Source organism: Drosophila busckii, chromosome 3R (assembly GCF_011750605.1).
Source record: "Drosophila busckii strain San Diego stock center, stock number 13000-0081.31 chromosome 3R, ASM1175060v1, whole genome shotgun sequence".
Taxonomy (NCBI): domain Eukaryota; kingdom Metazoa; phylum Arthropoda; class Insecta; order Diptera; family Drosophilidae; genus Drosophila; species Drosophila busckii.
Window position 1 is genome coordinate 9,166,897 of NC_046607.1, and position 24,909 is coordinate 9,191,805.

The 24,909-nt window shown below is 39.2% G+C and overlaps 3 protein-coding genes across 4 annotated transcripts; all 3 read left to right on the forward strand.

Moving 5' to 3' along the window:
- The first annotated feature begins 206 nt into the window (after positions 1-206).
- On the forward strand, positions 207-1,469 carry LOC108602363. 2 transcript variants are annotated; one of them, XM_017990465.1, is made up of 4 exons: positions 330-346; positions 427-624; positions 680-1,289; positions 1,380-1,467. In XM_017990465.1, the coding sequence occupies exons 2-3, from the start codon at positions 478-480 to the stop codon at positions 1,253-1,255; spliced, it is 723 nt and encodes a 240-aa protein (XP_017845954.1). In that variant the 5' UTR covers positions 330-346; positions 427-477; the 3' UTR covers positions 1,256-1,289; positions 1,380-1,467. The 2 variants fall into 2 exon arrangements, with proteins under 2 accessions (XP_017845953.1, XP_017845954.1); XM_017990464.1 differs by having other exon boundaries at positions 207-624; positions 1,380-1,469.
- Positions 1,470-1,926: 457 nt separating this feature from the next.
- Positions 1,927-7,138, forward strand: LOC108604341 (protein PAT1 homolog 1). The gene is made up of 5 exons (XM_017993768.1): positions 1,927-2,017; positions 2,218-2,986; positions 3,131-4,665; positions 4,884-5,129; positions 5,195-7,138. The coding sequence occupies exons 1-5, from the start codon at positions 1,973-1,975 to the stop codon at positions 5,468-5,470; spliced, it is 2,871 nt and encodes a 956-aa protein (XP_017849257.1). The 5' UTR covers positions 1,927-1,972; the 3' UTR covers positions 5,471-7,138.
- Positions 7,139-10,696: 3,558 nt separating this feature from the next.
- On the forward strand, positions 10,697-23,822 carry LOC108603940 (mothers against decapentaplegic homolog 6). Its single transcript, XM_017993134.1, has 8 exons — positions 10,697-10,945; positions 11,794-11,916; positions 14,668-16,025; positions 20,557-20,601; positions 20,661-20,834; positions 22,937-23,158; positions 23,224-23,374; positions 23,439-23,822. Exons 3-8 carry the CDS (start codon positions 14,984-14,986, stop codon positions 23,608-23,610), a joined length of 1,806 nt encoding a protein of 601 aa, XP_017848623.1. The 5' UTR covers positions 10,697-10,945; positions 11,794-11,916; positions 14,668-14,983; the 3' UTR covers positions 23,611-23,822.
- Positions 23,823-24,909: the final 1,087 nt, after the last annotated feature.

Here is a 24,909-nt window from a genome sequence, read left to right on the forward strand (position 1 = left end):
TAAGCAGTCATTTGTCAGTTTTAGCATTGATTCAAATTAATTCCCCGCTAACATATTGGTGTGACCAGGTAAGTAAGTACCATAAGATGTATCGATTATATTTTTAAAAATATTGCAATATATCGATGTATTAATCGAAATGTTGCATTGAAAATTATATTATCGCTGTGCGGCCAACACACTATTATCCATCATATTGTCACAAATTGTTAAACATTTTAATATAACAACATGAAGAAAAAAACTAGCGAAATTTGGTGCTTCTTTAGAGCAATCGATGATACATTTGCTCTATGCAACATTTGCAAAGCAAAGCTGTCATATAAAACCACGACCACTAATTTAAGTAAGCATATGAACAGAATGCATCCCAATGCAAATGGTACGGCGTCAGTACCAAGTCGAAAATACAAATATTTACCCCAGCTCAATGAGCGCCATCGAGGAAAGCCACGCAATTCTATACAGGAATCAATTATGGTGACATTTATAAGGAAGCACCCAATCTTATTACAAAATCTCTCATGGGAAACGCGCGGATCGCACGAGTCACTGTGGGATCAGTTGGCATCTGAGCTGAACGATAGTGGTCCCCCACTAAAGGACGTGGCAACATGGAAAAAGGTACTCTGTACTTATTAATTGATCAACTAAGCTAACCAATGTTATTTGCTTATAGGCTTTAAAAGATTGGAAACGATTTATTATTAAGAAAGTAGCCAAAAATGAGCTTCACAATATACCCTTGGCCACAGGACTGAGTTCGGCTGAGGAAACCATCGCTAGTTTATGCCGCTTAAATGATGATGTGAATCAAATGATTATTAATGCGTCAGAAGATGAGTTGCAAGATACTTCGAATACTGCGTTTGACATGGATGATGTGGAAGATATTGTGCCTGAAGATATTGATCACAACGCAGCGCTACAAGATACTGCTGGATATACTTATGAACCCGATGATTGCAAAGAGCAAGCCGACATCGATCCCCTTTATGTACAGAGCGCAAAACGCTCAGCGCAATTAGAGAGCAGAAGTATTCACAAAGAGCTTCAAGCAATGAGTAAAAAAATAACAACAATCAGCGAAGCTACGGACGGTACAAAGAACGCTTTAAGTGAATTTTGTGCACTCTATAAGAAAAAGCTAACGGAGGATGCGAGACATCATGCAGCTATGGAACAATTGCTAGCAGAAAAGAATGCACTAAAAAAGCAGCTCCTCGAACTCGAGCAACGGAAATTGCTCAAGTAAATCAAATCTAAGGTTATAATTAAAACACTTAAAGGTAATTATAATAAATTGGTTAGTAATTTGCAATAAAATGTATAGAACAATTTTTAAACACTGAGCCTTGTTTGATACAAATTGATTTCAGATTGGACGCATCATCTATTATTTTTATAAAATATTTACGCTTACAATGTTACATCGATGACACTAGTTAACAGCCTAATACTATAAATATATATAAGAGCTCTGGGAATAGAAAAATATATTTTGTAGATAAATGTAATTGGAAATGAAGTCATTAAATATTTTCAACCTTAATTTAAATATTAATTAAAACCGCCTTTGAATAGAAAATAAACTTGCATGTTATTTGAAACAAACACCAATTGTTTAATTTTGTTATGAATCGAAATTTTAGCGTATGAATTTATGGAATATGCCCAAATATCGTTTCCCAGCCCACTTATATGGAATTGAGTCAAGCAACAAAAACTTAAAAACAAATTAAAACCGTATAAAGTAATACTACACTTTTAAATTATTCTTACTTTAAATTCGAATCAAGCGCGCATTCTAATGAATAGTATGGCAGCGTACAGTTTAGATATTTAAACGATCTGGTAGCCACTAAAAACCAACGATGTGGTGCCTTTTATGATTTTAGTCATTTGGTCACACTGTATCGAATGGTGACTGAAAAGTCATGATAATTTTTTATAAAACAAATAGTTTTTCGCAATGGACGATTCGTTTTTCGGGTTTGATACAACCTCAGCACTACCGGTAAGTCAGAAATTTACGGCAACTGCAATTGAGTGCCCCAACGCCACAAAAGAGTTAACAGCAAACATGTATTTGACACTCAAGCGTCTGGGGGGAAAAGTTGGCATTTTGCGACAATGGAAAGTGTGCTTTGCTTTCCACGTAGCATATTGATAAACTTGTTTGAATCATAATAATTTACATTTACAATGTTACGGTAGGATGACGATGTTGGCATTGCAGAGCCACCGGAGGAGGCGTACGATGCACTAAATGATGAAACCTTCGGCTCTGCGCTAAACGGCGACTGGGAGGAAGCCCACGAAACGCTGGTGCGGCTCGATGGCAATGGCGAAAGAATTAATAGACGCAAAGGCAATGATTTTACAGATCATAACCACACCGCGAATGGTACTTATGCCAACCATAACCATAATCATAACCAGAACCAGCAGCAACACCATCAGCTGCTGCAGATGCGTGGCTTGCAGCAAGGCAGCAGCATTGGTGACTCGGACTTGGAGTTGAATCTATCTTCGATGAAACTGGATGATGTTGACCTGAGCACTTTTGGTGAAAGTGATGGCAGCAATCGCATAAGCTGCGATTCGGGCGTTTGGTCGTCGCAGCCGTTTCCTATGCCAAATAATCAAATGCTTTTTCGGGAACATTATCGCAGCGCGTTTAAACCACAGTCTCAAGCAGACGCAGTCGCAGCAACACAAATAAAGTCGTTTCAAGAGGCAAATGCCAATTTCGGTTTGCCACCTATGCCGCCACCAACATCAGCCAAAATTACCACGCTCGAGGATATTGAACGCAATTTAATTATACAGCAATCAATGCCTAAGCAGCAGGCCCAGCAACAACAACAACAGCAGCAGCAGCCACAGCAAATGCAAATGCAACAACAACATGAGTTCAATCGTCACCAAGCAGTAGTAACACCAACAATGCAACAACATATGCAAAAGCCACCACAGCATAAAGGTAAACAAATGTGCATCATACGCAGCATTAAACAATCTAAAATTGGGACATTTGCTATATCTGGTGTCAAAGTCCAATTTTGTGTTTGTGCTTTGCTTAATTGTACAGTTTTCTCAGTAAACTAAAACTTATTTGCATTTGCAGCACCGCCAGGCTTCATGGGACCCACGCCACAAACGCCGCCGCCAAGGCCGAATTTGGGATTTCACGGCCCGCTGCCGGTGCCAGGTCAAGGTCCTAATGCCGGTCCTGGTCTAATGCCAACACCCCAACCCCAGCATCAGCATATGAACGGACTCAGTGGAAATCGTGTGCCGCCGGGCTTCATCTATCCACCCGGTATGGGAGCCAACATGCCACATCCCTTGCTGCAGCAGCCTGGTCCATTACCACCCAACTTTCCACGACCACTGCCAAACCCACATCTGCCCACGGCGCTAAATAACTTTGCTATGCATCCCAGCTTCAATGCCATGCGCGCCGCTGGAATGCATCCCGCTGCCTTTATACAACCGGGTCCGCCAGGACCGCCACGAATGCCGCCACACAACCTGATGAATCAGCAGCCGAACTCTATGTACAACATGTTCAATATGCGTCTGGTGCAGGAAATACAACAAAATCATCCGCTGCTGCAAAATGTAGCCGCCGCGGCGGCGCGCCAGCAACAGCAGCAGATGCAGCAGCAGCAACAGCAACAGAATCGCAACGGCGAGCGCCAATTGAAGCAGCAGCAGCAGGGACAACCAGGACAGCAACAGCAAATGAATCGACATGGCGGCAATCTGCCGCAACTGGAGTACGATGAGTATGCGAATCTGATGAGCACGAGGGATAAGCACTGGTTGATTGGCATACAGCTGTCGCAGTTGAACACAGATACACCGTATATAGACGATTACTACTACACGATGTACAGGGAGCGTAAGATGGGTCAGGTGCGTCACAGTCAGGCACACAAGGACAACCAGCTGAATCATCCGCTAACGCAGCCGCGTGGACATGCGCAGCTTATAATGGTGCAGTTGGGTAACAAGAATGGCCAACGCAACGGCCACGGGCAACAGCATCGCGAGCGTCATAATTCCGAAAATACTAGCAGCAACAACAATAGCGGCAACAACCATAATAATAACAACAACAATGCGCTGCCAACTTACATATTTTCACCGCTGAAATTCGAAAACTCGCTGGGCAAGCTGCAATATGGCAGCGTAACAGCGCCGCGCAAGATTATCGATGCGGACATCATGGGCAGCGAAGCGGACAGCGCCTTATCAGCAAGTGGTGCGCCAAATGCAGATAAGTCGAATGACTCCAATGAAGTGGTGCTGGCGCCCAGTAATATGCGCAAATCACGCCACATTCTGTTGCATATCGAAACGCTTTATCGTTACTTGCTAAAGCTGGAAGATCTGGACAGTCCAGATGTTATGGCAACAATTGTGTTGAAAAAGAAAAAGGAATTGGAGCGCATTGCCGCGCTGGAGCAACTGGAGGCGGCAAACAAAACACCCGAGGAACGTGCCGCTGAGGCAAGCAATCCAGGAAGCATGAATCCGCAGCTGAAAAATAAATTCAACTATGAAATTGAACCGCGTGGCGCGCTGGTGACAAAACTCAAAAGCGGCCTTACTTTCAACAAGGTCGTGCTAATGATGAACGTGCGCAAGGGCAAGGTAAACTCTCAATCAATCTCAATTATTGTGTTCAAAAAGTGGAATTATAAGCTTTCACCATCATTTCCCGTAAACCGAAGAAAATGCTCAATTAATTTGTCTGAGAGATGCCAGTAATATTTCAGGCAAAGTATCTATTACAGTCGACGACATCTGCTTACTGCTTAGCCTCCCACCTGCTTAAGCTGATTGCTAATAAATGTATTTTTAACTTTCAGATACTTTTACGCCGCATTATGCCTTTCATTGCGGATCAGAGCATACGCTGGATTGTTTGGAGCGGCGTTTTTTGCTCTCTGCAGAACGTTGTTAAGAAGGACCGCGACGATATGGAGGGCATGCTCTATGCCCTTTATCCAGAGTTCAAGAAACATTCGCGTGAAGCGAATTTTGAAACAATTATAAGCATCTCGGCGCAAGTTACACTGAACGACAAAAAAATGTCGGGCATCTTTTGCAGTCGAGTAAGTGAGAGTTGGAATATAAACATTGCTTGGCGTTACTCATTATTGTTTTTTCTTGTTTGCAGTTCGGTATACTATCACTGGTATGTTTGATTTCACGTGCTGAAGCGTTATATATGTTTGACAACGACGTCACACTGAGCGAGGATAACAAACAAAAGTGGCGTGAGTTTTTGGCTCAGGTTGCATCCTGTCTGAACCGCACCATACAGAATCAAACCATTTCGGTGGCAATTGAATCGGATGCAATTCAACCCATGATGAATCATTTTGCGCGGTTCAAAGACTTGAAACTGGATGCACTTCTGGCGTTGATAACGGAAGCCAAGCATCAGCTTTAAACGCAGTCTCCATTGTTTCATTTCACTGCACTTTATATTATTTGGTTTTGTGTTTTGAAACGTTACAATGAACCCCCGATACACATTGTATGACCATTATCGCTATGATTGTGTTAATCATGATCATACAAACAAACATTACACACGCACAAATTGCAGAAGGCGTTTACACACACACACCCACACACACACATGCAAACCAGGGCTGGATATATTAACTCAAGCAAAGCAAAAACAAAAGGTACTCATAAGAAAGTTAATGAAATATGTAATCAAAAGCAGGAATGTTTATTTTGTCCGAAGTAATGTGCACTTAAATAATGGCATAGGTATAACTATATCACAAATTGTTATGGCACATGCTAAGTTTGGTCATTGTATATATGCCATTCTAATAAGAATTTTCTGAAATTGGTCATGCTCTTAATATATATTTTTTTTTTATCTTGTGTCTTTTAACGTGTTTAGTCAACTCACATAGTCGCTGATTTAACATATTAGTCGGGCTTTGAAGGGAAAAAACATTTTACTAAGTACATACATACATATATATTTATCAGTTAATATAATATTTAAATAAGCTCACAGTTTGTAATTACATAAAGCCCAAATTGTTTTGCATATAATCATGAATGTAGAATTGATTATGTTACACTTGCTGTGTGATTAACGTAATTAATATAATTTATTTAATGTGTGTGATTAGACTTATACATACATACAAACATAAATGCATTATGTCAGCTATATATAATTTAAATTCTTTGTGACTTTGTAAATATCAGGCATTTGAATTTTCTTTGGAAAACCGACACACAAACCCATTGTAATGACCTAATATCGCATTGCGAAATTATGAACAATCCGCTTACTAAATTTTATATAAATTTGCATACTACAAAACAAAACAAAACAAAACATACACACATAGATGGAAACAAGTAGATCGACGTCTTTAATACAATAATATTCAAAATTGTGATAAATTTTGTCTCTATTAAACGATACCGGATAGTAAAAACTGCACATGAACAAGAAACCAACCATTTTAATATCTTTAATTCGATTATATAACATATACAAACATATGTAGCTTAAAAAGCAAATGCGCCAGATCTATATTTGTTTAAAAATCTGACGATATTTCTTAGGAATGCATGTTTCTTATTTCATTAGAGCCTATATCTTTTTAGTTTTTAGTCGTTATAAGCTGCGTATGGTTTCATTTTTTAACATTTTTGCAAATATATAATCAAGTTGCTTGCAAAAAGAGCATTGCAAACTTATATATGTAGTAGATGTAACAGTTTTGTACTGTTTATAATGTATCGAACCGGTACTTGGAAATTCTTTTAAGATTTGTATAAAACTTTGTTTGTTTTTATGTCATTTTGTTGCGACCAACTTTCATAAACAATTGCCTCATAATAGATTCATAGAAAGATGTGCACGTCAAGAGTTTGCAAATACTCAAGCTATTTGTCATAGTTGAGTATTTATTGTATTTATATGTATTTGTACGTATTATAATACCACTTGAATTTGATTACAGTTTTTTATTTAGCCAATAACAAAAAACCAAAATGGCAAACAAATTCGCAATGTACTTGATTTCAAAACAGAAGAAGAATAATAATAAAAGCATACCAAGCCACAGACGACACATAATATGATTAAATTGCTTTTTATTACAAATATTATAACTTTTATTGTGGGATCATCCTCCAGATACGATTTTAAATAAAACCGCAGATGAAAACATATGTACACACATACAGACATAAATCGTCATTATCGACGCGACGACTATTTTGGCATCTTCATAATTGGAAAAGCAGCAGCATTTGTCGCGACAATGTGACAATAATGGCGCCAAATTTGCAAACACTTTTGCTTGCTTGCTGTTTGCAAATCAGAGCTACTACCAGTACGTATACGCATTCCACTGTCGCCTCCTCACTCGTGATGAAACTCGTCGCCACAATTTCTAGTCAGTCGACTGACTGCTGGATACGGTTCGTGTTCGGATATACATACAGAAGTGTGGGGTACGAAGTGGGGGGTTGGGCTCACTTCATTGATAAGTTGAACGGTTGTGATGCCGACAAGTTGTCGGCAATTTCGCAACAACTTCAACTTCCGAAGTTGCCGCCACTTGTTACACTCTTTGGCGCCTCCGTTATGTAGCCACGAAAAAAGTCAAGGGACAAAAACATTGCCAACGAGCGCTGACAGCATCGTTAATTAACAATGATTTTCACGCTGTCACGCTTGATAGTGCATCAAGTGAGATTCAAATATGCGTGCTAACTATGACATACTGATGTAAATATGTATGTATGTACATCATATGCGATCATTGCTTTGCAATATGCTTTTAACGGCCAAGGCAAGGTATCAAAAGTATGTAATAGAATGATGACGATTTACTATAATGCCGGATTGTTTTTATGCTCATATGTGCTTATGTATTTATGATCGTTTGTTTTTTAAAATTGGCCAAAGAAGGCGTCTATTCTTGTACATGATTAAGTCTCCGCTGCGGCGACATTTTTCTTTGTCGCGTCTCGCCAAATCCTAGATAGCACAGTGGTAGCCAGTGCGGCAAAAAATTCAGTTGCACATACACACATTACGTATACGTATGTACATATGTATGTATCATGTGTGTATGTACGTATGTTCGATAGCCATTACTAAACAATCCCTAATTAATCATATTTCGATAATCGCGTGCACATTACACTATTTATAGTAGTTGCCCCACTGTTACAAACTGGTCTTCCTCAGGCTGCTGGAAGGGCTCTTTGCCAATGCGACGCCAAGTATTGGACGCGGTATTTCGCTTAGGGTTGTGCAGTAGGAAGGGAGAGACGCGCTGTCGTTATGACTGCTGCTGCTGCTGCTGCCGCTGCTCCTGGTATTGTTGCTGCTGTTGTTGTTGTTTTTGTTATTATGGCTGGCGTTATTTAGTTGACTTCGGCCGACAGTCGCCTTTGGCGTCTGTGTGTTACCGTCGCCATCGCGCCGGCCAGACCCGGCAGCCAAACTGCGCGCCAGATACAAATACGAATAGAGGTTTAGGATTCAACACCATGGGGACTAGAAGCCGAGTGTCGCCAGCTAGAAATTTATTTACCACTACAGCTCGCTCAGTTTTTACAGTCTTTCATTTTAATATGTTTTTATGTTTTGTTTTCGCTGCTCCAAGACTGTCCAGCATTAGCTGCTTGATATCAAATTCATATGCATTAATAAAATTAACAACATGCGAGGTTGCAGCACCCCTACGAATAGTATTCCTTCTCCTGAGAAATAAAAATCAGCCAAAAGATAAGAGATTAATATAAATTTCTAATCCTGGCTTAATCGTGCTAAAAGTTATTTCGTACAAATGATCATCAAATTATCCGTCACCCTTTCTATCAAGTACAGATTAGGAAATTTCGAAAACTAATACAAGTATTTGTGTACATAAGTAATCTCGAGTTTCCGTTTACCAAGATAGACTTACAGACATACTTGCAAATCTTAGACACACACACACACACATGCATACATATAAATATGAACGAGACAATGAGTCAGAAGTCAGGACAATTGGCGGCGGCGACTGCGTCAGTCCTTAGACATCGAATGCCCTGCGCAGTGGTCACAAGTGCGCACTGCCAAAATCATATAAAAGGATAGCCGCGTACACGGCTGTCATTTAGTTCACATGGATACAAGCCGCAGGACAGAGCAGTTCGATGTGCATTAGCTAAAGGATAAACAACCTAGCACGTGTCAGTGAAATCACAACAAACTAAATCTATAAACAAAGAGTTGGAATTTTTTAAGTTTTCAAGTTGCAATATAATTTATAATAATAAAGCTCCTTACATCGTTTTGAAAAACAAAAGTGTTGCATTCTTCAAATCGGTAAGTCTTGGATAGATGATACCAAGAATAATAGTCCATAATTTAAGAATTATTCTTGGATATATGATAACAAGAATTATAAATATAATTATTCAGTTAAAAGTGAACATAAATTGAGCCTATATTTGAAACTCAATAAAATGGTTTTTGTGTTTAAGATGTATGGGTGCTTCTATAGCATTAAGCTCCTATTAGTGAGTAATTTCTGTCTTAGGGAATTGAGTAGTTTAAAGGTATTGGACCTCCCATCATCCAGTCTTAAATAAAATGAAGAATTTTTTTTCAACCGAACGTAAATGTAGTCTCTAAATCTCTAAATCGATCAAGAATTCAGTTTTCATTCAAATTGTTCACAAATACACAGCCGCATGTGCATCTACATAATTTATTCAGACTCCTGTTGCAATTTCCTGTCGTGAGATGAGCATGAGTCAGTCTCGGCGCTTCACCCATGCCCATGGTCGGTTGGTTGGCATGCGGTCCGGTCCCCGACCTGTTATTAACTTAATGACAGCAGCCTATTTGCTTTTGTGTTTTAAAATCGTCCAAAAGTAAGACAATTATCTCTGCTGGAGCAGGCAGGTAACTGCCCGATGAGATACGAGTCTGAAGTCTGTGCGATCTGCCAAGTGCGTGTGTGTACCTTATTTATTTTATTTAGGCTAAATAGTTATCCAACATTTTAAAAGACATTACAAGCTCGATTCTTATCATATAATGTTTAACTTACTACCAGCAAATAATGTTGTTGGTCGGCGAGATATAAAAATCACAAATACTATGTATTTATATTATGTATTTATTTTTATGCAGCTTTTGATGTTTTATTTGCTGTACTATTTTATGATGTATATAATAAGCTTATTTATTTTTAAAATAAGTAAATATACATATAAGAATATTCGGCTACGGTATGTGCAATTCTAAAATTATTTTTAACTGCCATTATAAATGGGAGTCAATTATTTGAAAAGCCCGCGCAATTAGTAACTGCTGTAGTGATTGTTCTCTCATTCTCTCTAACCCAAACGCTCCCACAAAATACACAAAAACTATTTAGCTTATAAACAATAACTTTAGTATTATTTTTGTGTTTGTTTAATAATATGTTTAATTTACTAACATTATAAAAAAGAAAAAAGCGTGCAGCTGTTCGCTGCTCGATAGCTGGCAGTATAAATCGATTAAGACACTCGATTACGCTTGCGAGCTCGAACATCGGAATTCTCGCTCGCACGAACCTGGTTTCTCTCTTTTATTCCTTCTTTATCACTATCTTTATCTTTCTCACTTTCTACGTAACTTTGTAAGCGAGCGGACGTGTTTATTCTTGCGCATGTTGCAAGATTCTTTTGCGAGCGGACGTGTTTTGTATTGCTACGCGAGTAATTTTTGTTTTAAACGCGGGCGTAGAACCAACATATTTACGTACATATTTATACGTATGTTATGTGTGTAAATAAATAAAAAATCGTGGTGCAATAAGGAGAGATGCACGCCGTTCGCATTTCTATGCTGATTTTAACGTTTTGCTTTCGAGCACTGTGAAGTGATGTGAGTTTAATATTTAAGCGAATGCATACATATGTATGAATATGTAATAGCATGACCGATATTGCCTATATATACAAATATGCTCATGCAAAAGTTGAAGTACACATTGAAATGCAGTTGAAAAATGGCATAACGGCATGTGTGCAATGTTCAATAAAAGAAGTTAAATACATAGAAAACCTCAGCTAAAAAGATACAATATGTATATAAATAAAAATGTGCTAGTGTGTGTGTCTGTGTGAACACTCTTACATTAAAAAAAAAAAAAAATACGCAAGCGACAGAACGACGCCGTCGAGACGGCAAGCTACATATATACATACAAACATATATACATACATATGTATATAGAAGTATTCACTCAAAGATTGATCGATGATTACAAATACATATACATACAAATAAACTGGTCAGAGGACAAAACCTAAAGCTCTTTACCAAAGATAAGTCGGCATTGGCGCTGCCAATAAACAAGCGAACATGTGTACATAAGTACACTTAAATACATAACTGGACGATAGAGGAAAAACAATATTTAACAATAGAAATATTTGCACTTATTTAGTAACAATTTGTCACAATATGAATTGAAGTACAAGTGATTTTCCAAGCTTTGCATTCTTATTTAAAACAACAAGAATATTTTCTTGTGTATATTTTAGTTAACGTTACATTCATTTAATACAATTTATGTGCATGCGTGTAAATGTGTTTGTATGTAGGCCAATAAATATTGCTTACTCGTGAATCGTTCTGCGCTGTGTATATGTAATGAAACTTTTAGTTAATTAAAATGAAATCAATCTATTGTATGGAGCTTTCAATAATCAAGAAATTTTTGTCTAAAGTCTAGCAATGTGAATAGGAATTAAAAACAAAAAAAAGTGAACCTTACATATCAAAATTGCAACATACCAACATATTTACGGCAAGGAATTACTTTATAATGGATATTACCAGTCAAATCTAACGTGAGTATTTTCGCCTAAGCATGTTACCGATAATTAGTATTAGATAATACAAAAGTTGCTATTTTATCATCAAGATCTCAAAACTGTAGGCCTAATTGAACATAAAAATTAATCAAATTGCCATTTCTTAATCAGCTGTATCTATGTACATACATTCGTATGTATGTATTGTACCGGTTTAATTACACTATCAATGTGTGTGTGTGTGTGTGTTTGGTGGCGCCAGCAGCTTTAAGCAATAAGAGCATGCACTCTCATTTTGCGCACACATACCTACACATACACATACAGACGTTTGTATGAATAAATCAGTTCTTGTTATATTATACATACATATGTATGTATGTATGTTTTTATGCACTTTTTGCAAGTATTTTTTGTGCCCATTTCCCGTTCCATTTTGTTTGTTTGCATATATTACAAGTTTCATACATAGATACATAAAGGTGTACATATGTATGTATTTATTCACATTCATAGCCGCCACAGCCTAACATTCTTATACTTGTTGAATTTTCAGAAGAATTCATGTTGGTTCTTCGACACACACACACACATGTAGAACCCCCCTCCCACCACTCACATACACACACGAGTAAAAATATTCAGTTTAGCTCTCTTTGTGCACTTGCTGGCGCTCGCTCTCTGTCTCTTTTTTTTTAATTCACCTCAAATTGTTGATTCTTCAACTTGTCAAACCGGCTGACACACCAACGAAGCAACCAACCGACCGACCGAACGACCGATCGTCGTTCCGTCTGTCGGCCTATCCGTATCGTTGTTGTTGTTGTTGTCGTTGTTGTTGCTGGCGCTGGCTGTTGTTCGTGTCTGTCTGATATAAGTTTATATATTGGTGGCGCCATTGCGACGACATCGTTACTATTATTTCTTTTATTACGTTTACGTCAGTGGCGCCCACTGTGGCGCCTGTTCCGCGTCGCGTCTCTCTTCTCCTCGTCTCGTCTCGCTGCGTTGCGCTCTTGCTGTTCGCGCCGACGTCGCCCTGCCTTTGCCTTTGCGTTCGCTTTTGCCTCTGGCTGACACGCAAGCAAGTAAATTCAGTAAATACATTCACACATGCATATCTATATACGTGTGTGTGTGTGTGCGAGTATCTGTGAGTTGTATTACCTAAATGTGTGCTGGTGTTTAGTCTTTGTATGTGTGTGTGCCGTCATGTCGGCGGCGGCGCCACTGTTGTCGAGAAATGGAAATGCTCGTGAACCAGTCGGCTACAATTTTTATATTTCATTTTATTTTTTTATTTCGTTTTTCATTTGCTTTGGGTAACTTGCAATTTGGTTCTCCTCTCCGGCGCTGGCGCTGACAGTTGATGCTGATGCTGCGCACTCCGAATTCTCTGCTGCGATTAGCGCATTACTCATGCGCCCTGTTACTCTTAAGCGGCGGCTTGTTTGAGCTTTTCAAGCCAGTGCTGGTGCCGATAGACAGAATTATCGATGTCTTCACATTTTAGTAGCAAGAATTAATTTGGGAAGCATTAGCATTATGCAACTCGAAAGGGTATTTTTTCAAATGAATTCATTGATTACTCATTGGAAATTTCCAATTTCTTGAAAGTTCAACACAACGATGAATTACACTTGTTTGAACAAATTAATTTAATATCGAATTTCTAATTAAAATAGCATTCAAAATTAAATTCAAACTCACAAAACTGTTAAATTTATTTAGTAAATACCAAATATATTTTTTTATTTATTAACTAATAGATTGTATTGTTTTAGACACATTTGTATTACGAAATTTTTTGTATTTGAACTTGTAAATTTAGAAAGAAAAATATTTTTTAATAACTGCTATATATATTTTTTAATATCATTATTATAATGTTTTTGTTATACATATTTGTAGCAATATTAGCAATACACATTAACATTTATAAAAAATGAAAAGGGTATATATATTCTTCATCAAACTTAGTCGATAAAGCCATATCCGTCTGTCTGTTTTTTATTTCCTCTTTTATCTACATTTTAAAATCAAACAAGCAATAGTTTTAATAGAATTCATCCAATATATTATATAATTACAATGAAGTTTTGAAAATTCTTGCTTTAAAGAAGTTAAAACTATATTAGAATTAGTAAATTCTGAAAAAATCTATATATTTATGTATTGTATATATAGTAAAATACTACTTAAGGACGGCTAGGCAGATTTGTCTACAATTTTTTGTCAGTTGTAGATAATTGGCAAAAACGTAATAATACGTTTGGAAAACCTTCCGGAAAAGTCTTTAGCACCTCAACAGGTGAAGTCAGTGCCAACGTAAACAGTCTGTTAACATTTACAGCAGTGTTAACAGTCAGAGCAGTATGTTACACCATTAACAGTAGTCGCCTCGCGAATAGTATCGGGTTATATGAAGTCATCAAATTGAGGCATCAAAGTTCGCCGGGTCTGCGAATTACAATGCAGTTTTGAAATTATTTGTATCATGCACGCTTTAAAGAAGCTAAAACTATATTAAAAGTAGTAAATAATTTTCAATAATCAGTAACACGTTTTTATTTTCAAAGCTCTAACGCGATATAACTCATAAGTAGGTGTTAATTTCGAACTGTTGCTAGGCAGAGCGTAAAGGAATAATCGCAATTTGGTAGTCGTCGACGTCAACAGTATCTATCTATCTATATTTGTTGATTAAAAATAGGTTAAGTTAGTGTATTACACGTTCTCTTATTTATGACTAATCGGCCATAAACCTTTTTCTATTGTTTTTTGCAGAGTGCATATCAAAGCAAACTGAAGAGACACAAAATATAATAATCAAATATAACACATATCAAGGCTGAAAGCCAACTATCTACCAAGCTATAAAAGTAAATAGAGACAATCGAAACGCGAGAACTGCACTTTGCGTCCTAGTCAACGTCTAAACTAAAGTAAACACACAAAAGTTAATACAAGTGCCTGGAAGCACCAAACTGCACCAATTGGAAACTGAGCGAACTGGACGTCTGTATATAGAATAGAGTTGGTTTTAATGCAAATAATGCGCATACGATAAGATCGATGTTACCAAAAAAATTGATGTCCCTCCATGGTATTCGCAAGCAAAAAGAAAGAAGAATTATGGCGTTTAGCGTCAAAAAACCAACCAGTTCCGTGCTATGCGTGTGGGATACAGACGCCCATGCAGCAACAACAGCAGCCGCACCATCCACCTCCACGCCCCCCTCAGACTGCGTCGGAGGCGATACTGCGACTGAATACACCCCTGCCTCCATACAGCTCCCAGCCCTGCTCGATAGACTCCTCCAGCGGCTATCGGCCCAATCAGAGGCTGGCGCAGGAGCTGGTGGCAACGGAGACGGAGTCGGAAGTGGACATATCCATGTCCATGTCCGTATCGGGGAACGAGGAATCGGACTGCTCCGATATCAAAAGTGCCTGCAGCTACGCAAGCTCTTGCGTCGACATCTCGAGAGACGAAAACGAAGCTCGTCCACTGCCAGCGCCAGCGCCACCGTATTATCACCAGCCCCCCAACAACAACAACAGCAACAGCAATGCAAATCCCAGCCACAACCCATCGATGTCCACTGCAACGTTTGCCTTTGCGGCCAGCATGTTTCGCAATTGCTGTGGCGGCAGCGGAGCAGAGACGTCCTCCACCAATGGCATCCTAACGAGAGCGAACCTCAGTCAGCGCCAAATCCCAGCCGCCTCCACCACCACCTGCCCACAGCCTGCTCCAGCGCCATGCCTGTGCCACCGTCTACTCAAGCAAAACTTCAATGCTCTGCTGAAGCAGCTGAAGAGCAAGCAGCAAGCCGAACTGCTGCTGGCTGTGAAGAGTCGAAGCCTCGACAACAATCCGCCTCGAAGTGCCGTCGCCGCCAACGCCTCCGCCGCCGCCGCTGCCTCCTCCGCCCACAGCTATCTACAGTGTATTCTAATCAAGAGCAACACTCCCGCCGATGTCGAACAGCACTTTGCCACATGCCAGTTATTCTTTTGGCCCGACCTCAGGTGTGCCAGCGAACTGAGGCGTCTGCCCGTTTGCCCCAGTGCCAGGGACTCTGTCTACATCTGCTGCAATCCCCTGCACTGGTTTCGCGTCATGCATGCCACCGATACAGGTAGGAAGCGTTAACTCCTAACACTAATTCTAATGTTTATCTTAGCCAAACATAATTGTTAAGGTTTGTTTAAGTTTCACACTTTATAATAAAAAGCAAAGGCCCTCCGTTGTGCTTACTCCAGTAGCTTATTAATATTTAAAAAATACTTCAAATAGAAGTTTATTATTACTATTCTACTACTATTCTATTCTATTACTACTACTATTCTTGATAATCTATCTACATAGTACATTCATATGTAGATGCAGTTTTGTGAAAAAATATTCAAGTTGAATTATTAATATTCCAAGCGCTGCACGCAAATTAAAGTTAAATATTTAATCAAAAAGACTGGAACATCTAAATTAATACATATATTAAACTTTAAAGCGCTGTAGCTGCCCATGTAACATTTTAAATGTAGACTTATAGCTTGCTAAGGCTTATTTCACACGATTTTAAATATTTTCGTAAATATTTTAGCCCCTTTTGGCATTGAGTTGTAAATGTCGTTTGTAATTTGCCTTAAAAGACGCGCCAGACTTTAATGAAGGAACATATAATTTCGGTTATGGTTGTAATCTTAATTTGAAAGTCAAAGAGGTCCACAAATTCGATTTCTCAAAATGTATCTAGATTAGATGCTCTTCAACAATTGCAGTGCATTGATTTTATCTTATGTAAGTTCAATATGCAAACGACTTAAAGCCTCTACCATTCATAAAAGATAAATTTCAATGTATCTGGAGTCTGGATCTGATTTTGAGTTGCTTTGTGTATATGTATTTGTGTGTGTTTGGGAGCATGTTTTAAATGTTACCATTCCATTAAATAAATAGACTACAAAAGGCATTTATATTCAATTTAAAAAGCAAACAAATTAACATATGTATGTATGTGCGATTATTCATACACATGTAGTATTAATCTCATGCAAATTTAGTATTATTGACGGCGCCAACCCATAATACACACGTACGAACGTGTATACATTGTATATACATATGTATGTATGTATGTAAGTATGTACAAATGAATAATAAACATTAACACAAACGTTGTAGAGATTATTACGATTGGCGCCTAATTCTGGCGCAGCTGTGCATCATTAAGTTTTATTGCAAACGATGCGGGGCTTTAAGTGTTAACATTTTAATGGCATATTAGTTATACTTCGCACACAGATACATGCATACATACATATGTATGTATGTATGTATGAGCATGCGTTTTATATCTATGAGATACTATTCATGATATGAGCTTATTAGGCATGGGCCTGCGGACTTTGCACCATGGCGTACTTAAACTTTCAAATTAATAACATTTGCATCTGCTTATTGTTATGAATATAATATAAATACATGCACACATACATATGTATACATATGTATGGCTGCATTGCTGCTCTTCAGTTCTCTCCCACACACACACACACACACACATTGAGAACACACACGCTCTCTCGTGCTCTTTCAAACATCGCGTACAAGCAGCGCACATGTATGTGGGTGTGCATGTGCCTGTGTGTGCTTGTGTGAGCTTGCATGTATGTAGGTGCGTGAGAGAGCCAGAGCGGAGCGCCACGCAAACGTCCAACACATGACGGGGCGACTAAATTCTTTTTCAAAATAATTTGCGTAAATTTAGAACCTGGCGCCAGGAAATAATCAGGCGGCGTCGCCAACGCAAATGGCGCCCGTTGCGATTGTTGTAATCGTTGTTGTTGTTGTTGTATTTTTGTTGCTGTTGTTGGGTCTCGTTGCGTTGGATTTCGATGCGTTGGATGTTGCGTCGTTGGGTCGTTCATCGTCGCTGTTAGTACTTGGCGCATCTCAACGCATTGCTTAAAAATACAATTTGATTATTATGTGTGCACGCATACATACAAACATAGATACTATATACTCTTCTTATAGAAGCATTTCGATTATATGATTGAGTTAGCAAAGCTTTATTAGCGATCAAAGGTTTAGTAATCTAAGATTAATAACTAAAAAGTATTTTTATTATGCTTCTCTTCTTTATTTGAATAAAAAGAATGCTCATTTAATAATTACTATTAAAATAACAGAGTGAATAGTGAATGAATCGACTGGAATTCAATTCTTAAATTTGGATATAGATATATTGTTTACTATTTGTTTATCTCTTCTTTTTGGAATTGGAATATTTAAATCTTTATGGAAGAATTGCATTTGAGGCAGAGAAGCGATCATTGTGCCAATGTTTTGGATGGAGAATCTCAATTCTAGAGTTGCTACATTGATGTGCAGGATACAACCTGTATGCATGCACAGGATATAGTATATGTTTGTATGTGTAGACGACCGACTACTGTATGCCGCATTCCTTGTGGTCTTTAATGTGGCATGCTCAGAAGAAAGAGGCGAATGAAATAAAGAAACGTGAACCTCGGCCTGAAACACGAAACTAAAGGCAAAGGCATGTCCGTCTCTATATTTTAAATGTGTGTCTGTCTATGTATGTGTCTGTGTGTATGTGCATACTTTACTCAAAACAAGCGCTTGGAGGCATGGAAACGTGGTTCGTGCCGCGTTTACCTGTTTCAGTTTTTTTTTTTCAGCTGGCGACAGGCGCAGCATCTCAGATCAGAGCGCGTCGTCATCGTCTGTCGGTTGTTGTCTGGTCCCTGGTCGTTGAAATCGACTTCCCGACATCAACATCGACAACGAAGACTGGGACGGGTTTTTTAATGATGGCGCCGAGCGCATTAAACAAGTCGATAATGTTATTCAGTCCACATCGACCAGAAGAACACAATTCCTGGAATTCAAGTAAAGGCAGCCCAGGTAGGGACCCAACACACACACACACACACACATTCGCAATCGCAGCAGTTGTCCAGGCCCCTATAAAAAATTCTGTTGGTCCACCCAATGCAATTTTAAAAGCAACTATCTGTTGGTCTATAAAGAAAATGGATCTACGCATTAGCAAGTTTATTTAATATCTATAGATTGTTTGTGTGCTTTGTTGATTTTCCATCTGATCTTTTAGTTTTATATGGAAACGATCCCATCAATCATACAAAATGTCGAACACAGCAAAGTGAGCAAAAATCAGTTGGTTTTTATTTTATTTTTTGTTTTCGTTGTTGCTCGTGTGTTTTATTTTGTTTTGAATGGAGCTGCCTTGTCGAAAGATTGCTTGGACGCCACCGCCACTCGAGTCGATTCGACTCGACTCGACTCAACTTGGGTTGGGGTGATTAAGGCGTCGTTGGAATTTGCTGCTCCCTTCGTTTTTGGCTTGGCTCTTTCATTCGGGTTTCAAGAATTGTTAGATTCACGCAGCGGAGGCGGAGGCGACAGCAGCGGGCCGGGCCAGAAATAATCAGGTTTAACTGGTACTGCTCTGGCTGGCTGGCGACGGAGCATAAGCTTGCGAATGGGGAAGAGAATGTGCGAGAGAGATAGCGACAGAGCGCCAGAGCATTGCTGACGTCTGCAGCGCCAGCAGCTTCCTCCGCTCTCAGCTCCCAGCGGTAAGCGCTGCACATCAAACGATTTGTGCGCCAATAAAATGTCCCCCAGTGCTAGCTGCTGCTGCTGCTGCTGCTGCTGCTGGCTGATATGCAAACATTATTTATTTTATTTATTTATTTTTATTTCGCCGCGCTAATGTTTGGCCTGCTTGCGCTTAAGTTTGTTGCTGTTTTTGATTCTGTTTCGGTTTCGCTTTGGTTCGGCTCGCATTTTGTTGTTTCTATCTACACACACACACTCGACACACACACATGTATTTAGTACAATACGAATACTAATACAATTTGTACTATTTTTGTGTGGAATGATCTCATCGCTCAGCTCGTCTTAAACACGCGCAGTTCAACTCGTAGTTTTTATTTTCATTCCTTTACTCTCTGAACTGCGAGCAATTAATCGAGCAGCGCTTTCAAATGATACGACCAGGACATACAGACATATCAATCACTCAGAGCCACTTCAGAAAGAGAGAGAGAGAGAGAGAGCCATGGGAAGAGCTAACAAGCAAAATAAAACTTGAAAGCTTATCGCCGACAGATCGAACCAAATACATTATAGCTAATTTATTATAGTTTAATAGTATTTTATTGGGATTAAATAAATATAAACAAAAGCAAATAAATTTTTTATATGTATGTATATTTATATATTTATGTTATGAAAACTCGTTCGCTCGCTCGTCCAAGCACCTGTCTCCACCGGTTGATATTTCGGCTGAAGATCTTTGATGCAATCAATGATATTTTTTATTGCGCATCTGCTTAATTGATTAATTAACACAATATGGCAGCAAAAACAAACTAAAAACTTTAGCGGCTACTATTTCATCTTTGATTTACTTTAAAAACTCCCATGTATACACAAATAATAAACATAACAACATTAATGGACGAAAATGAAGGGTGATTATTAATTAGAAATCTATTTAGAATAATGTTGTTAAACACAATTTATTAGCTACATAATGCTTGCTAAAAGGCAGTAGTAAATAAATAAATATGCTAATAATTATAATAATTTGTTTTTTTTTTTTATTGCAGAGTCCGCATATCAACGCTCAAAGATGCTGAGACTAAGAGATACGGGTATGTGTTAAATTGCAATTCCCAGAGCCATAACTAATGACATTATGTACAATCTCTAGATTCCGAGGGAAACACTCAAAACATCGAGAGATCTTGGACCATGCAGAGCACCAACAACAACAACATCAACAACCACAACCATGGTCACAGCATTTCTAGCATTAGCATCTTGAAGCAAGCGGAGTCGCAGTTGTATGTGCCAAGTATAGAGTCTTTCACCACCGATGGCAAAGGTGAGTTTAGTTTGTGTGTGAGCGCGCGCGCGTGTGTGTGTGTGTGTGTGTGACCATGCCACAGCCGGAACGTGGCCTTCTTGCTTGCGCTCAGCCGTTCTTATCTTTGGAGCAAACAAACGTGTAAGAGAGCCAAAGAGCAGAGAGAGAGTCCCCAACCGAGTGCATTTTTGTTTGTGTGTGGGGCTCGCTCACTCGCGTGTATATGTGTGTGTGTGAGCATACCTTCCATACTTTGAAATTCGCTTTGGCTTTGCATGAGCGTGTAGGTGTATGTGTGTGTGTGTTGGTGTGCGAGTTGAAGAGTCGCGTGCGTGTGTTTGAGCACGCCGGCCAGGCAGTCAAGTTGCTTGTGGCGCCAGCTTGCCGCGTCACTTTCTATATTGATATTAACTTTTAAGCGAAAACAGCAAAAACGACACGAAAATAAATAATGAGCGAAAAACAAATACAAACAGTTCGAGGCGAGGCGAATGCGAATAACCGAGGCGGCGGCGACGACAACAACAACAACAACAAGACACCAACAACAATCTTTGCGCTTGCTTATGAAAGTTTTGTAGAGCGGCCGGGCCGGGCCGACGTAAACGGGAGTGGCAGCGGCTGCTTTGCTGTATGTGTGTGTGTGTGTGTGTGTATCTGTGTGTGCTGGGCTGGTTATCGCCAACACCAGCTATACGGCGTGCAAGGGGGCGCGCGACAACTATGATATCATAATGCCGCCGTGGAACTGGACAGTGGGTTTTGGATTTAATTTCTAGCTCGTCTTTTTATTTTTTATGTCAGCATGTGTATTTTAGAAGCGGCTAAAAGTGGAAAAGCGCTCGAAATCATTAAGGCAGTTAACTAAACAAGTCTCGGCTTGGGCTTAGTCATATGAGTTTTCGAAATTTGATATTGCAATGTGGAATGTGGAAAACAATGTCTTAAAGAATTTCAAACATAGCAAGATCTCTTTATGAATTAAAGTTGGATGCGCTGAAGTAAATCTTACGTTGTTTATGGATGTACACGCATTATTCATACTACGTATGAAGGTGTACATAGATATATTTAAAAGTATGTACATGTGCCAACAAAACGACATGTGTGGCCAATAAGTCACACACACACACACACACACAGGTAGAAAATAAATTCTAAATTTAAAAATGATGTAGTATCAGTAGCCCGTGGATGCGCACTTCAATGTACAGCGTCAAGCAAGCGTACATAGATACATATGTATGACTTACATACACTTACATATACATACATACACGAGAGCTTGCAACAAGAGGAAGCAACGAAGCGCCAAAGCGGCGCTAAGAATCCCAAACGAAGAGTCCAACCGAGCATGTCTGTCCGCTCAGTTGCTCAGTTCGGCGTGTGCCGTGCGACGGATCAAGCGCCAATGCAACCAATACATGCATACAAGTTTATGTACCATATACATATGTATCTATGTATGTATGTATGTTGTATATGCGTGTTTGTATATGCTCTGCTTGTGTTTGTGCCTGTTTTTGTTTATTCGAATTCGATTTAATACCAAATCATGCAAGCAAAACTGTTGTCTGCTTGCCATTGCACCCGTTTGCCACCACCCACCTACCCTTACTGCCAGTTCTCCTCTCCACCTTAGCCAGCACGAATAGCCAAGACATCATTTCATAATCAAGGCATATTCTCAGCTGGGCGCGACGCCAGCCCCAGCGCCAGTGCTAGTTTCAACTTTGACGCTTTCGCGTTGTTGCTATTGCTTTTGCTGTTGTGGGGGGAATTTGGGGGAAAATGTGTTTTTGATGGCCATGGCGCGACGGCGTCGACCCAATTAGGTAAACAGCAGCTAGGCGCCATTGGCCGGACGCGCTATTCTATTCACCTGCACCGCCTACCGCTCTGCCCCCTTTCTCGCGCATTCTCTTTGACCATGGCCAGTGCCAAGACTTGCAAATATTTGACAAATGTTCGGCGAACTCATGGCGCTAAATCTTTCAAAAGGCTTTCAATTATATGTTATAATTATAATCAGATTGAGGTAGCATTGAATGTATGAATAAAACAAATTATTAACTATTACTTCCATTTAAATTTATAATTAATTTCATTTATCGTTTAAGATCGCAACGCATGCTCTCAGGCCTGGTGCCAGATCGCCTACTGGGAGTTGGGCAATCGGGTGGGTGAGTTCTTTGAAGCCAAGAAATCGGCTGTTAATATATATAAAGACGGTCCAATCGACTGCTCTGGGGATAGCATGTGCCTGCGAGACTTGACTTCCAAGCAGCAACGCATGACGCGGACGACGACGGTTCAGAACACGCGGCAAAAGATTGGCTTAGGTAAGATCTCAAATATTGCAGATTCTGGATGTGATATTCATGAATCGTTGAACTTTGTGTGGCAGGTGTAACTTTGAGTCTAAACTGTGGGGACGTTTGGATTTATAATCGCAGCAATGTGCCGATCTATGTAGACTCGCCCACATTGTCGGAGCGTTTGGATCGTGTATGTAAAGTGATGCCCGGCTATTGTCTGAAGGCCTTCGAAACACACAGGTGAGTGTCATAGAAGTTCAATTTTGTGGCTATTTAATTTTATTAACGCAATTCTCATTTTCAGGGCCCAAGTATTGGCTTATAAGCAGGCAGAACGAATGACACAGCTGGGGCCAATCGATAGCTTCAGCATGAAGATCAGTTTTTACAAAGGCTGGGGCTACAATCAATATCGTCGTCAGGACATTATGGGCTGTCCTTGCTGGCTTGAAGTGCACTTCAATCATTTAAGGTGACAATGCCTGCAGTCGTGGAGTGCGGAATCTGGAGCGGCAAAAGCAAAAGCAGCAGCAGTAGCTGAACTACGTTTGGTTGAACTAGCACGCAGCTCGGCTGATGATGATGCACTCGGCTCGCGATTTAGATTGAACGTGTTCCATCGCTCACACCAGCTGCTGAGAAAAACCAGCAAGCTAATTACAAAGCTGGGCAGCAGGGTTTGCACAATGAGAGTACGTGGAGCAGTGGACAAGAGCAGAAAGAGCGCGGGCTTGGAAGGGGCTGACATGCGAAAGGGAGCAGCATTAATGAAGGGAAATTTTAAGTAGGATGGGCACTAAGCATACAACTAATAGAGGCGTCAAATCTACTAAAAAGTTGTTGCATACAATTTTTGGATGATTAGGTTCCATGCTGCGATCACGACCCGAAAACTGTGTTGTATGCTTAGTGGTAGGGGGCAACCATGGACTGTAAATGAAATACTTTAAAGAACTAATTTAATTAACATGTTTCAATTAATTGCTAAATGCCACATCGAAATGAACTTATAAAGCAAGCGCGGCGACAAAGTTAGAGCTTACGACTAATAGGAGTGTTAAATTCAAATAGTAATTGATTGTTAAACATAGCTAAAATTGAAATCCTGTGATTCACACTATATATGTACACATTTAGTATGTACGGATGCGAATGCACCAGCTGCTATTTTAAATTGTATGCGCATGCATGTGTGTTTATATGTATCTATGTTTGTCTGTATGTAAGCATAACGCGAATGCTCGATAATGCTACCAATTTTATTATGTATAATATCAATCTCAAATGTTACACGAATATAATCGATGAAGTGTAGAGAGCATTGGATATTGCGTTTTAGCGCTAGATTGGGTCATGTTCAAACATTTTGTTCACTTTATGTTGATATGTTGATCGTAACTTCTTTATTTAATTCAAATTATATTTGTGCAATTTGCTTCTTAATTTTTTGTGAGCCCTTATTCAATCTCGTTTGCCTTTCAATTAAACTGAAATGCAAATTTGAGTTACTTTAAAGAATTTGGCATTGCAAAGAAAGCCAATAGAATGCTAGTATTGGGAGATAATTATTCATTTGTAGCTGCATCCTATGATTTATTTTCGTAAATATTTATTATTTAAATTAATTTGTGCGTTAAGCTTACATATAAACACACACACACACACACGTCCAAATATGCTTGCATATAAATATATGAACATACAATATGATGTACATTTTAATTCCAAAAATTTACTATTACAATAAAAATAAAAACCCTTTTATAAGAGCATAA

Excerpts from the sequence above, each read along its gene's own strand:
- LOC108602363 (XM_017990464.1), top strand. The coding sequence starts at position 232 with ATGAAGAAAAAAACTAGCGAAATTTGGTGCTTCTTTAGAGCAATCGAT. Across the intron at positions 625-679 it reads ACGTGGCAACATGGAAAAAG|GCTTTAAAAGATTGGAAACG; the intron begins GTACTCTGTACT and ends ATTTGCTTATAG.
- LOC108604341 (XM_017993768.1), top strand. The coding sequence starts at position 1,973 with ATGGACGATTCGTTTTTCGGGTTTGATACAACCTCAGCACTACCG. Across the intron at positions 2,018-2,217 it reads ATACAACCTCAGCACTACCG|GATGACGATGTTGGCATTGC; the intron begins GTAAGTCAGAAA and ends ATGTTACGGTAG. Across the intron at positions 4,666-4,883 it reads TGAACGTGCGCAAGGGCAAG|ATACTTTTACGCCGCATTAT; the intron begins GTAAACTCTCAA and ends TTTAACTTTCAG.
- LOC108603940 (XM_017993134.1), top strand. The coding sequence starts at position 14,984 with ATGGTATTCGCAAGCAAAAAGAAAGAAGAATTATGGCGTTTAGCGTCA. Across the intron at positions 20,835-22,936 it reads TTTCACCACCGATGGCAAAG|ATCGCAACGCATGCTCTCAG; the intron begins GTGAGTTTAGTT and ends TTATCGTTTAAG. Across the intron at positions 23,159-23,223 it reads GCGGCAAAAGATTGGCTTAG|GTGTAACTTTGAGTCTAAAC; the intron begins GTAAGATCTCAA and ends TTTGTGTGGCAG.